The sequence below is a fragment of the Choristoneura fumiferana genome, chromosome 25 (genome assembly GCF_025370935.1).
Source record: "Choristoneura fumiferana chromosome 25, NRCan_CFum_1, whole genome shotgun sequence".
In the NCBI taxonomy this organism is placed as follows: domain Eukaryota; kingdom Metazoa; phylum Arthropoda; class Insecta; order Lepidoptera; family Tortricidae; genus Choristoneura; species Choristoneura fumiferana.
Genome location: NC_133496.1, coordinates 4,553,636 through 4,568,938, shown reverse-complemented (window position 1 = coordinate 4,568,938; position 15,303 = coordinate 4,553,636). Strand labels below are relative to the sequence as shown.

General features: G+C 38.0%; 2 protein-coding genes across 2 annotated transcripts in view; both read left to right on the top strand.

Annotated features, from left to right (window-relative positions):
* The window catches only part of LOC141442465 (ABC transporter G family member 23-like), a 100,250-nt gene that overhangs the window by 76,081 nt on the left and 8,866 nt on the right, over nt 1-15,303 (top strand). Inside the window, exons 9-12 of the mRNA XM_074107472.1 lie at nt 6,080-6,320; nt 8,770-8,947; nt 11,947-12,062; nt 14,986-15,059. Coding sequence (XP_073963573.1) covers nt 6,080-6,320; nt 8,770-8,947; nt 11,947-12,062; nt 14,986-15,059 — 609 coding nt within the window. The remainder of the gene's footprint in view (nt 1-6,079; nt 6,321-8,769; nt 8,948-11,946; nt 12,063-14,985; nt 15,060-15,303) is intronic.
* Nucleotides 251-2,925, top strand: LOC141442510 (ABC transporter G family member 23-like). The gene is made up of 3 exons (XM_074107532.1): nt 251-402; nt 621-714; nt 2,776-2,925. The coding sequence occupies exons 1-3, from the start codon at nt 251-253 to the stop codon at nt 2,923-2,925; spliced, it is 396 nt and encodes a 131-aa protein (XP_073963633.1).

Sequence of the window (15,303 nt, the reverse complement as noted above, 5' to 3'; positions counted from 1 at the left end):
AACCCGAGCTCACACGTCTGAGTTTTTCGAAAATCTTTACGAAATTACATTTGGAATTTACCATGAGCCTTATAGTGAAGGAAAAAATCGTGAAAATGCTGCCATTCAATTCAATGATACGTGTGAAGTTCCCAATCCGCACTGGGCTTGTGTAGGAACTATAACCCAAACCCTCTTATTCTGAGAGGAGGCCTGTGCCAAGCAGTGGGAGGTATAGACTGGGATGAATGGGCGAATGAGCAAGACAAGGATGTTTGACACTTTATTGTTTACCAGGCAGGTGAAGACTCTGTCAGGTGGGCAGCAGCGGAGGGTGTCGCTGGCTGCGGCTCTGATCCATCAGCCTGAGCTCGTCATCTTGGACGAGCCCACTGCTGGAGTGGATCCTGTGCTGCGACAAAGGTAACGCACGGCAAAGAGGATCAATGTAGATTACATCAGTTAAATTGTACCTAATGCAATCAGATCCAAAAAAAGAATAGTTTCTCCAGGATTTAAACTCAAGTTAGTGCTCTGTGATTTGAGGACTTATCACTCCGTAATTATTAAAGTAAATACACGGATCACTTCCCTTGATTTTTTTTTGCGTACCTATAATCTTAACCAAAATTTCGTTTCAGTATCTGGGATCACTTAGTGGAAATCACCAAAGGTGGCAGGACCACTGTCATTATCACAACCCACTATATTGATGAGACTAAGCAAGCTAATGTCGTAAGTTTCATATAATTTCATACATTTTAAGGCAATTTAAATTTGAAAATAGATGGAGATATTCCTATAGAATTTGTTTGCATTGTTTTCCTTCATCATCCCAGCCTATATACGTCCCACTGCTGGGCACAGGCCTCCTCTCAGAATAAGAGGGCTTGGGCCATAGTTCCCACGCGGGCCCAGTGCGGATTGGGAACTTCACACGCACCATTGAATTGCTTCGCAGGTTTGTGCAGGTTTCCTCACGATGTTTTCCTTCACCGCAAAGCTCGTGGTAAATTTCAAATGTTTTCCTTTATTTAGTGCTATTTCCTTTTTCTGAGATCATCAATCACTACAGGTACTTATTTCGATTCTGGAGACAGCTGTACAAAACAGTCATCAGTCAGGTTGGACGACCGGATGACCAAGTGGTTAGATAACCTGACTACGAAGCTTGATGCTGGGTTCGATTCCCGGCCGGGGCAGATATTTGTATGAATAATACGAATGTTTTTTCTCGGGTCTTCCGTTGCCTAGTATAAGCTTTGCTTAGTTTGGGAGTAGGTCAATTGGTGTCAAGTGTTCCTTGATATTTATTTATCTTGTGTTCATTTTGAATCACTTCCTATCATTTTTGAGCCAAATAATAGTCTCCTTCTTCAGTTTCCCGTTGTCCTTGAAGTTTTCCCCACATAATCCGGGAAAACATAAATAATGAATAATAAATAAATATCATGGGACACTTGACACCAATTGACCTAGTCCCAAACTAAGCAAAGCTTGTACTATGGACACTAGGCAACGGATAAACTTACTTATATAGATAAATACATACTTAAATACATATTAATCATCCAAGACCCTAGAACAAACATTCGTATTATTCATACAAATATCTGCCTCGGCCGGGATTCCAACCCGGGACCTTAAGCTTCGTAGTCAGGTTCTCTAACCACTTGGCCATCCGGTCGTCACATGTAAGGTAAACGTCCGAGGGCTCGTCACGCTAATGCCCAATAGACGACACCCTGCTGCTATCTCTATTGCTAATGACATAAGAATAAAAATGACACAGGTCCCCAAGATACTGGTTAGCCTAGTATGGGGTCCGCTAGTCAGTACATTGTTTTGTTTTCAATTTCATGTTTCTTTAAATAATTTTAGTCATCTCGGCATGCTGACGTTGTGAATCCCAAATATGGAACTGTAAACGATTTAAAACCTTTATTTTTAATAAACCTTTTTTACTTTTTTTACAACTATTGGGACAGTGACGAGCACTCGTACGTGTATACCTAGTCCCATCCACGAAGATGCGTGATTTTGCCAAAATTAGCCATTAATGACATTGTAATAAGAACCACGGCACGCGTCATCGTAAATGTCTCTACCTATACCTTAGTAACTAGGTACTAAACACGTAAATAATAAGACTATTAACGACAAATTTAATGTTAAAAACGACCATTAACAGAGGCAATATCAATGACAAAAATTAAAATGTCAATGACAATACCAATAAAAATGAAGATTGGTTTTTTGGAATCTTTTTGCATTCTTTGTCAATTCCAAATTTTTACTTTTACGGTCATCCCGTAAAACCGAAATTGAAACCAATCAATCAATTCCAATCAATATCAATTTTCAATTTCGGTTTACGGGATGACCGTAAAGTAAAAATTTGGAATTGACAAAGAATGCAAAAAGATTCCAAAAAACCAATCTTAATTTGATTGCTTAGAAGCGATATCTCTTGTCCGGGTGAGCGGTTAGTTCCAAAGGAATGCCGAAAAAAGTTTGAGGGCTTACGGCATAGATGTCGCTAGCGTCGCTGCTTAAGTGACTAAGTAAGAAACACAAGCTGAGATATGAGGTGCATAGGGAAATTCGTGTCGGTACCGTTGACCATCAGTGTGTAGCGGTATAGCACGCGGTACGGATTACGAGGACCTGGGTTCGATTCCAGTGATGGTCTTATTTTTCTGTTTTTTCTGTGCATCTATATTTCAGTTTGTATTTTCAATACCAATAAAAATGATCATTTCAATAACAATAAAGAATGAATAATGACTGTTACAGATTGGTCTGATGCGCGGAGGCAGATTCCTGGCCGAAGAAGCTCCAGGTGAGCTGATGAGACGTTACCAGCTGAGAACTCGAGGACGTATTCCTGAAACTAGCAGTTCTGCAAAACATGGGGAAGCGACGCCGATCCAGCATCCTCGCTGATATTGTGGAGAAAGTGGAACTGCCATCGTTGCCAGTTAGTATCATCATGATGTGATGTTTAATAATTAACTTAAATTTATATGCATTTAGTAACGATACAGTGTTAAGGTCATAGCTCATAGAGCACCTGGCACCCGACCAGCGCCGCCTCGACTTTCGGCGTTGGACGCCGCGTTGACAACGAGTGGACCTCGTGTGGTCAACGAGTGAACATCGTGTGGTCAACGAGTGGACCACGAATTTCCGAGTAGTCTATTAACCCTTTACCAGGCGAAGGTATATATTCCTCCCACATCTTATATCGGTTACCGTTGTCAGGTTTTAACTCCAAACCTCCTACAAATTTTGTCGATCCCTGAAAATAGTATTTTATTATCTTCATTCACAACACGCTTCTAAATCGCGTAATATAGCTTTGGCAGCCGTTTAGATTAACTTGAACTCTAATTTCAGTAAACTACGGAGAAATTGGAACACTTTCCTTAATTTCTATGAAACAGAAGTCCATAGATCGAACAATTTTTTGATATTTTATAGATTGGAGTGTTGAAAGGTAATGAATCTTAAACATTGCTAAATACTCATGCTTTTTGTGTATGACCAAAATTAGGATGTGGTTGACATTATCCATGCCTTATTAGAGTTTAACTGTGCGGGAGCTATTCTTCCCATGGCCGGTAAATTGTCTTGTCGTGTCATAAAACTCGCGTAAGAATAAACTGTTTTGTGTTCAACCTAGGCGAATTCATGTACCTAGCTTTAAATCTCCTTTTAAAGACTTTTCCTGAGAATAAGATGTGGGAGGAATTATCCCTTCGCTGATCAAGATTAATAAGACAAAATCGAGTATGACAGTTATTACTTAGACAGGCGATGGGATAACGTACCACATTTTTATTTCTGGTTTAAAGGAACATGTCCGACTTTCGTAAATACATTTTTTACAAGGCGTTAAATACGTTGTAACAGTATGAAAGTACGTATGAAGACACGAGTTCTAAGGGGCCTGGTAAAGGGTTATGAAATGAGGGTGGAGAGCACTGCGCCGACAAGCGTGGTTCACGCGATGCATGCGCACGAGCAGCGAGCTATCACCGAGTGGTCCACTCGCCGTCCGCGCGTGGACACAAGCGTGGCGATCCGGTGACGCTACGGAGTTGATGTAGTGAGCGCATGCCCATACAAATCCATATATTGACGACCGGATGGCTGAGTGGTTAGAGAACCTGACTACGAAGCTTAAGGTCCCGGGTTCGAATCCCGGCCGGGGCAGATATTTGTATGAATAATACGAATGTTTGTGCTCGGGTCTTGGATGTTTAATATGTATTTAAGTATGTTTATCTATATAAGTATGTTTATGTTGCCTATGTGTCTCTATAGTAGCTTTGCTTAGTTTGGGACTAGGTCAATTGGTGTCAATGTCCATGATAAAATAAAAAAAAAATATATATATATAAAGAATACTTACTATCCGCTCGCGGCGAGGCGGTGCTGATCGGGACGGGTGCCGGGTGGATCTAATTTATAATATTTATAATATTTTTAAATTCCCTATATACTTTCGAGAATTATAAAACAAATGCGTCAAGCTACGTATCTTATTGTATTTCTTTGCTTGATGTCGAGTGCTATCTATTCATAAAAAAATTACACAGCTGAACTGCTTAAAAACTTAACAGAAAAAAAAATTAAATTCACACAAGCTTAAAAACATTTGTAGGTAATGAGTAAGGATAAATATGAAAATATACTGATTTCTAGGTAAAAAAAGATCTTCAAATTTTATTGCGATTCAGCCTGCCTTTGATAAGTTTTCTAAAAGCGAAGCTCATGATCTTGACTGGTTTTAGGACCCATCAGCAATAGACCTGGAAGAAGATCTCGGTGAAATCTCTGGCGAATTCGGTGACAATGTCTCCATGAGCAGCAAAGGCCGTGTAGTGGTGACACCAGATATTGCTTCCCCCATGGAAGCTTTGCCGCCTGAGGAGAAGCCACCGACCACCTGCTTCGAGAGAATTAAGCCGATGCAGTGGAGGCACATGAAGTCGTTAATGTGGAAGAACTTCCTGAGCTTGTTTAGGAATTATAGGTGAGTTTATAATATTTAGGGTTCTGTGCCCAAAGGGTAAAAACGAGACCCTATTACTAAGACTCCGCTGTCCGTCCGTCTATGCACCGTGATAGCTAGACTGTTGAAATTTTCACAGATTATGTATTTCTGTTGCCGCTATAACAATGAATACTAAAAACGGAATAAAATAATGTTTAAGGGGGGCACCTGTACAACAGAAGTGATTTTTTTGCCGTTTTTTGATAGTATTGGTACTATCGATAGTTTTGAATAATCGATAGTTACCGTTATTTCAATAGCATCGGTTGCATCTACACGTTGATCTACATTTAAATAATTTGGTTTTTATAATTAGCTGAATTTACCTATAATGCAAATTCGTTAAAAATGCTATTCTGCCATTCACCTTTATATTTCTATAGTATTGAAATATAGGTCACTATCGATTGTACAAAGTATCGATAATATCTATGTATACTATCGATAGTTTTTGTAAATTAATAATTTCTTAAAAATGGTTTCTGGAAGAGATCGCTTTTAAGCGATAAGACCGCTATGTCTACCGTATCTAAGTGTTTATAATAAGTTTTTTTTTACTGCTTTAAATAAAGAATATTTTAGTATTGTATTGTATTGTAAATTCTAAAAATAAATCCTAAAAACCGCCTGGTTTCTGATTTGTTTACGACTGACAAATTTAAGATACAATATTTTATGTATTAGTAGATTCAGTTTAGTTTGTAAATAAGGCAGAAGAAAAAGTTTAGCTACATTATACCGGCTCCCCCCTTGCTAACTGGAAAGTAAAGTGACATAAATCTCCACCATCCATTTCCATGCATATCTTATTTCATCTATAGACTTCGATCTCGGACCTTTTGTGTATTTTCTTTCCTTTGCACTGATACATATTGTTTTATAACGTTTTAAACTTTCGTGATTCTCACTCATAGTCAAAATACGACCCTCGACGTTTCGAATGACGTTTCGGGCGTCGAGGTAAATATTACTTGTGTAAAATAGCGTGATAAGTCCCGTATATGGTATTTTGACATATTGTTTTAATTTTCATTTCAGTCTTTTAGCCTTCATAGTCGTCCTCCCGCTCTCCCAAATGGTTCTCTTCTGCATTGCAATTGGACACGATCCGGTAGGACTCCCCATCGGCATAGTGAACTATGAACTCGGCGAGAACAACACCAACGTGCCCTGTAACTATGAGAAGGTCTGTCCAATGGACCCGAACACCTATGAGTGGAATTTGAAGATGTTCAGCTGTCAGTATCTGGACTTCTTGTCGAAGAAACAGCCTAATTTGGTAAGTTTGACTGCCGTTTCATTACATTAAAAAATGATGTAAATAAAAACAACTCGATTATTTATATTTATATACTTAGTGGGCGTTATAGCGGACAATGCTCATACGTAGGTACAGACCAGAGCTACTGAATAAAAGTTTAAGAGGGTTTTTTGTTTTCAGTTTAGACGAGATTTGTGTTCAAGACATTTTACACAATAAATTAAATCGACGGTGGAAAGGAGAAACCCCTCAAGCGACATTTTTGTTGAAATTGAGTTATATATTATATATATCGTTGGAATTGGCTTTATTTTCTGCGTCTTTTGAGCCGGGTTACGTTTTGAGCTTTAGATCGCTACTCTGATGACTTTAATGTCGGTTAAGGTAGCCTAGAAATAGTGGACAAATTTAAAAAACACCCCTTTATGCGACGCATAATTTGACTAAAATTTTAACTGTGTCACTTAAACATACACACATTTATATATGTGGTCGTTTAAGTGTTTTTAAAATTTGCTCGAATTTGTAGTAATGGCGTTGAAGGTCGTTTCATTGTTTTGTTCCAGTATCTGTCTAAAAATAACAGTGTCGCTTAAAGGGTTTCTCTGGGATTTTTTCAGGTCAAATTAAGTTAATTCTAAGTTTTAAAAAAAACCGTTATTATTGTTGGATGTCTCTTAAACAACTAGAAAAAAGGTTACGATTAAAAAAAAAATACTTATAACGCTCTATTGTAGTGTTAGCAAAATGTCGCTTAAGGGGTTTCTCCTTTCCACCGTCGAAATTTACTATATTAACAGTTTCATTGAAATTTGAATTCTCTGTATTCACATTGATCTTGTCCCTTAGTTTGCATAGGTCGTAAGGACACTTTAATTGTACTGTTAAAACAAAAGTGAAAATTATAATTCAGATACTAAATGCAATCGAGGATTTATTGACCTCGATTAACAATGTGCTAATTTGTACGAGGCAAAAACAAACTGATAATTTACCCCAAACAAAGGCCACATTGTTTTATTGTTCGCAATATCTGAATGAACAAAAGGAACCAAACAAAACAAATAACGTTACAGAAAAGCAAAACCATCATTAACTACCTTACAGAACTAATGATCCGTTAAACCCCTTAAAAAAAGAGGGGCGTTAGTTTAGTTACTCAGTGTTTTCTTGTTCATTTTATCTATTTCCGTATTTATTGACTTGGAAGAGCAGAGATTGGGGAGCTTACCATCGATTATTGATTTTGTAATAGGTAACTATTATTCCGAAAGCTGGCAGATTTTTTTTTTTTGCCTTAAGAGAGCTCTCTTTATTATAGCCCCCGCACGCTAAAGAAAAAAATTACAAGAAATGGTGTTATTTGGCAGCTTATAAACTTGTATTTTGCTGTCTTTATGATAATAAATACAAGACCATCGACATTCTCGATTACGTGGCAGGTTGTTTTGTTATCCCATCGAAGTAAGCTGGCTTTTTCATATTATGTATATTCTGCCCAATCAACGTGCCTCAAGTATTTCTGCAAGGTTTTTTTATTATAAGTTTAAAACATCTGGGTAAGTAATAATACACCCGACTAAGTCTCGTTGTTTTTTCTGTAAATCATGTTTTAAAAAATACTAAATGCTTTTAATTTAACTGTGACATCTCTCTCCACATGTTAAGTTTATTCTAGCTTTATAATTATTCTGTTGTATCCTTGGTTGCCCTGAAAACCAGTGCCATGACTGAAGAAATTCAGACATCGGCATTTGCTGAGTGGCATCCATTTTGGTGCTTTGTTAACTACTGTTATATTAATTTAGATTAAGATTTCATGCAAAAACTTTTTTAACACCAAATAAATCTATTATATTCTATTCCTTACTTAGGTACTAACATCTAGAAAAATGTTCAAAAAGAAAATGAAGACCAATGTTTTTCCTTGGCTTATTTGTGCTGATTCTTGTTCAACATACTCGTACTCACTGAAAATCAGCGCTGTAGTTGGCACATATACCTACTTGCTGCAGCATAATGCTGAGTCCAGTTCCTTTTTGACATCGTCAATAGTAGATTGTACAACAAGAGCATAAAACGAGCCATTTTACCCGAGACGTTCATATAGCCACCCGAGCCGGTACGGCGAGGGTGGATAGACACGTCGAGGGGAAAATGGGTTTAATCCACACGCATGCATTTTTGTGGGCTTTACACTGCTTTTCACTTCGATGGCGAGGAAAAGAAATGGCAAAAGTGGAAGCAATTGTTCACTTACTAGGTATCTTTTATTCGCGCATTGCTAATATAATTGTAAATATTAAATTTTATTACTTTGTTTTGATTTATTTGATTGATTTTTAGTTTTATATACAATATAAAAATTATGGAAAAATATATAGAATCTTATTTGATAGTGTTTTTTTGCACTCTTTGATGTCGAATAAAGTTATCTCTGTCTAACATTTGGTATTCTTTTCATCAGGTCTACTACCCCACGAAGGAAGCAGCGATATCGGCAGCATACCACGGCAAGTGCCGCGTCGTGCTCGTCTTCCAAGCCAATTTCTCTTCCAGTCTGATAGACCGCATGGTTGACCCGAGACACGCAACAGACCTGGACGTCAAAAATTCAGAAATAGAAGTGCATCTGGATGATACAGGTACCTACATACAAACGTTTTATTAGATACTTTACAGACTGGTTTCCTGAGCTTTTGTTCTACACCGATGATGCTGCGTAACCAACAATGATTAATGCCGCGTGACCAACAATGGCGAATGCCGCGTAATCAACAATGGCGAATGCCGCGTAACCAACAATGGTTAATGCCGCGTAACCAACAATGGTGAATGCCGCGTAATCAACAATGGCGAATGCCGCGTAACCAACAATGGTTAATGCCGCGTAACCAACAATAGCTAATGCCACGTAACCAACAATGGTTAATGCCACGTAACCAACAATAGCTAATGCCACGTAACCAACAATGGTTAATGCCGCGTAACCAACAATGGTTAATGCCACGTAACTACCAATGGTTAATGCCGCGTAACCAACAATGGTTAATGCCGCGTAACCAACAATAGCTAATGCCACGTAACCACCAATGGTTAATGCCACGTAACCAACAATAGCTAATGCCACGTAACTACCAATGGTTAATGCCGCGTAACCAACAATGGTTAATGCCACGTAACCAACAATAGCTAATGCCGCATAACCAACAATAGCTAATGCCGCGTAACCAACAATAGCTTAAGCAGCGTTTCCACTAAAACTAGCAAATTTGAGATGTCGTGTCTAGTATGTGTGTACGTATTATAAACACAAAGATATTTTAATTTCAACGTTCTCCTGTAAAATGTGTCTCTAGCCAGAAATGATCATAGCCATCGTTGGTTTCGCGGCATTGCAGTGTTATCGATGTCCTGTAATAATATTAAGAAGTAGGATTGAAAACCTCACAAGATATTGACTATATTTAGCCTAGGTTTGTGTCCCACTGCTGGGCCTCCCCTCTTAACCTCCCATATTCCCTATCCAGAGCTATATTTTGACCACTAGCTCAGTTCCGCGTCCAGGTCATCTCGCCATCTCCGCCTCGGCCTACCCTGTGTATAGTGATGGGTAGGTTAGGTACACGATGAAAACGTAAAAAAAAGACTAAGTAATCAGGGACGAAATTTTCTCTTGTGCTACTCCGACTCGCCCTTAACCGTTTTTATTATTATTTTACAAGAATAATATTCAAAGAAGATATCTTATAAAACCTAACTCAAAATCTTTTAGCTACTCTCATTGCATTGTCACGGACTTAGAAAAAACCTTTTTCTCCTTAATTGTATTTCCAATATTTCACGTCTGTAGTCCCCAAGCAATTATGAATCCAATTGGCTTGGCAATAAAACTGATATTGACGTTAATTTCCGTCGACGTCGCGTGTCTGGATGAAATTGAGTATTTAATATTTGTAGTTTTTCGTCAGAATTTGTTGAATAAAATGATATGCACTAGCTTGTACAGTCACCAGCACCAATATCTTACACAACAAAGCTGTATCTGAATGATACGACTCTATTTCTAGGGCCGGGTAGGACGTGTCAAAAAATTTTGCACGCTCCGCTGTGGCAGATATGAATGCAGGTGACTGTACAATCAAGTAGACAAACTTTTTCATATTAGGTTAACTATTATGGTTTATGATAACCAGATTGTGTTGGATATATGGGTGACAGCCGTTCGAAATCAAATCAAAAAATGTCTTTTTGTATGAAAACAGTAGGTAAAATGTAATGATCTTTGGGGTACTTAATGAATAGTTTCTTTTAATCCCGATAGTTCCTCAGGATCACGATAAATCCCTGAAATTTAAATTTATTATTTCTGAATCTAGGTTAAAGGTTAAAGTTAGGTTGGGTAAATGTAAAGGTTAAAGCTAAGTTAAAGGGTAAAAGGTTAGGTAGGTATAAATTTGACGCGGGTGTTTTTGCAACGGTAATGAAGAGCATGATGTATTTTTTGGGAAACCGCGGAATAAAAATAATGAGTCTAGTATAGTGGTTAACGCGAGCAAAACCGCGGGTAAACGCTAGTTAGTTGTCTACTATATGACAGTTAAACAAACAGAGGAGTCAAATCACCAAAATTAATAAAAATTAGTAAAATATGTGAGATTGAGTCCAACTGTACTGTTCTAAAGACAAATGATATTCCCGTGAAATGTCTCAATGAGAAGGACATTTATGTATATAATAGTACATATCTTGAGATAAGTAAACTTACGTTTCATTTCAACTGGAAAATTTAGCTTCAAATTTGAAGCTGAAATAATCTACGAACAAGAAATAATATATTATTTGTCTAGTTTAAAATGGAGACTGGAATATTTTAGAATGCAAGATAAATTTGTATAAAAGAATCTTAAATTAGAACAAATACTGTATTTAACTATTTATTTTATAAATTCAAACTTGATACTACATGCTATCAAACAGAAAACAACTTTTAAGCTACCTTTACGTATAAAAGAGTTATAAAGGTTTGAAATTCGAGATAAAACAGTCACACATACTTGCACGTGACGTCACATGTTAGAGACAGAGGGGCTACTACGAAACTCGAAAATCGAAGTTCGTATCGCACCGTCCCTTTCACTCGCGCATTAAATGACATAACCGTCAGCGGGACGGCAGCATACGAAGTTCGAGTTTTGCACTTCGTAGTAGGTATAGGGCCTGTGCCCTTAGTGTAAGTTTTCGGTTACAAAATACGTTCGCGTGAAATTCCCACTTTGGATGTAGAGGAAACGTAAAAAGGAAAATTATTACTACGGCAAAGTTTGCCTGAGAGTTATTAGTGTTTAGGTAGTTTAAGAGTAAATAGCAGCCTTACTCATAAAATATACCTACTCGGAAAATTCCGTACAAAATAAAAAATCTTTAGAAAAATACTACTTGAGTTTTTCGTAACGGCTACGAAACCCTATCCTGGGCGTGTCCGACACGCTCTTGGCCGGTTTTTTATCACCATGAGAGTGAGCTAAACGAGCAAGCGAGTCGTCTGATGAGAAATAATTATCACCGGTCATGAAAAATTAAAATATAACGCGACTTTTTATTCTAGAATCGTCCAATTTATTTAAGTTTCTTTTGTCCATAGATAAACAAGTCCAATGGATGCTGGCCCGCGACATACAAGTGTCTTTTATGGACGCTACGCAGAACCTCGCAAAGTCATGCAAACTACCCACACGTCTGCTGTCCATACCAGTTTTCGTAAGTACTCATCATCATCGAAGACCGGACGACCAAGTGGTTAGAGAACCTGACTACAAAGCTTCAGGTCACGGGTTCGATTCCCGGCCGGGGCAGATATTTGTATGAATAATACAAATGTTTGTTCTCGTGTCTTGGATGTTTAATATGTATTTAAGTATGTATTTATCTATGTAAGTATGTTTATCCATTGCCTAGTATCCATAGTACAAGCTTCGCTAGTTTGGGACTAGGTCAATTGGTGTCAAGTGTCCCATTATATTGATTTATTTATCATCATCATCATCAGTCAGAAGACGTCCACTGCTGGACAAAGGCCTCCCTTTAGAAGGCCACCACTTCGTCGCTTGCATCCATCGGTTGCACACAACTCTCATAATGTCGTCAGCCCACCTGGTGGGAGGCCTGCCAACGCTTCGTCTTCCGGTTCGTGGTCGCTACTCGATAACGTTTCTCCCTCAACGGTTATCCTGTTCTCCGAGCAATGTGGCACGTCCATTGCCACTTTATTACCTAGATAATCTGTGACCTTGATACACTTAAATACACATACTATGTATAGTCCATACTAATATTATAAATACGAAAATGTGTGTGATTGTATGTTTGTGTTTGTATGTTTGTCCGTCTTTCACGACGAAAGCGGAGTCACGGATCGACGTGATTTTTGGCATAGAGATAGTTTATGGTCCAGAGAGTGACATAGGCTACTTTTATCTCGGAAAAATGCAGAATTCCCAAAGGGAACAGCGCACGATAACCGAATTCCACGCGGGCAAAGCCGCGGGCAAAAGCTAGTCAGCTATAAGAACAGAGGCATTATTGTCTCACGCATTCGGAATCACAATAATTTTCACCACTATTTTTCTAGTAAATTCTTAGTAAATTGACAAGTTAGTGTAGGTAAAGGACAGTCGACAGATATTTTGATTATTACTTGTCAATTTACTATGCTATACATTGCTGGAAATTATAAGCTACAGAAATACGTTACTGTAAACTTCTCTAAAAAAAGCCTGGCTTCGGGTGACCTATATGCTCGTTTACCTCCTCTTGCATAAAAAGCATATTTACCTGCAAACTTTCTCATTTATAATATTAGCAGGATTCAAAGACAAAGATTACAAAAGGGCTTAAGTAGGTACCTATTACTAATGTTTACCCGCGGCTTTGCACGCGTAAACCATAGACCCAGCACTAGAATTTAAATTCCGGGATTTCATTAAATTCCCGTGGGAATTCCCAAAAGTTATATCGTGGTCTTCATTGACTTTGCAGTAAAAATAAGCGTGTCAAATTACATGACTCTAATCAAAGATAGATAATAGAAGATCTATCTCGATCCCATGAAAAAAACGGGATAAAAAGTAGCCTATATGTTATTTCAGATGTCCATCCTATCTACATATCAATTTTAATCGAAATCCGTCCAGCCGTTTCAGCGTGAAGGAGTAACGAACATACAAACTTTTACATTTTATAATATTTTACTACGATATCTAGGCCATGGCAGTTACTAACTTCTTTCCAGCTTCCAGGAAAAGGAGGAAGAGTGTTTTGTGTCCAAGCTTCCACTTGTCACAAACTAAATAAATAAATAAATATCACGGGACAATTCACACCAATTGACCTAGTCCCAAAGAAAGCTTAGCAAAGCTTGTGTTATGGGTACTAAGCAACGGATAAATGTAATTATATAGATAGATACATACTTAAATACATAGTAAACACCCAAGACCCGAGAACAAATATTCGTATTTTTCATACAAACATCTGCCCCGACACGGGAATCGAACCCGGGACCTCAAGCTTCGTAGTCAGGTTCTCTAACCACTAGGCCATCTGGTCGTCTTAAACTAAACTAACGTCTAAACTAGTTGTGACATGTTGCTAATAAATCAATAGCAGGGGACATCGACCCTTATAAGATCGCATTTAAGTGGTTGGACCGCGAGTAATTAAGTGGACAGAGCGCCTTATTGCTTATTAGAAGTTGTTTGTCCGAATTGGTTGACTATTTTTACGTAGCGCATGTTATGTTTTCAGTTGGTGTATATTGATGATTTAACAGTACAGAGGTTAGCGACTCCGACAAATAATCTTAAATGGTTCTGGATTGATATTTTCTTCCTACTAATAAGGAAGTTTGTGAAGATATCATTAGTCAATCATATAATAACTTCTGAACGGATTTGGATGAAATTTGGTACACCGATAGTTTATAACCTGTATTAATATTACAATAACGCTTTTTATCGCGGAAAATGGCATCCCGCGGGATAATGACAAACGAGTTGTTTCCAAACGAAGTCATGTGGTACAGCTAGTTGCATAAATACGAAAGTTCTTAAATACCTTCTCTTACTAATGAACTTTTAAACGGCTTTACGGATTTGAAGAAGGCTGATATCTATTTAAATCATCATCCCAGCCTATATACGTCCCACTGCTGGGCACAGGCCTCCTCTCAGAACAAGAGGGCTTGGGCCGTAGTTCCCACGCGGGCCCAGTGCGGATTGGGAACTTCACACGCACCATTGAATTGCTTCGCAGGTTTGCGCAGGTTTCCTCACGATGTTTTCCTTCACCGCAAAGCTCGTGGTAAATTTCAAATGTAATTCCGCACATGAATCTATTTAGATGGGTATTTTTTTGAGCATTGTGGCATTGTGTAGACCGCAATAAATAGAGCTCTCATCAGCCGCATTTATTGCATGATTGTAACGCCAGTATTTCTGGATCACAACTAAGACAACTCGGGGATCTTCAAATTAGCTTACTCTGTTCTCAAAGGGCTGGCAACACATTCCTAATTCAACTTTATGAACATCAAAAAAAATATAACATTCCCATCAGCCGCTGACTCTAGATTAGATTCCGCTAAGTAAAAACGATTTAATATTAAGTTTTATTTTTGTTGTAGTTCCACGACCCGCCAGTGTACGGACTTACAATACCTATTTTGACTGATTTTGCTGGACCAGGAGTTATTTTGACGTGAGTATTACTAATTACCACTACTTAGTACCTTAACAATGCGACACATACACTCTTTAATGACGTCTACATTGAGGCGCCATGTTATTTTTTTTTAGGTTTTTTTTTGTATTTGTGTTTGATAAATTTTGTACATTGATTGATGTATAAAGTGTACCGCGTAAAATGCAAAGGGAGGTAACTTTTCCCCAACTGTACCTACTTGTAGTTATCATAAGTTTGGGATTTTCGCTTTTTTGAAAAA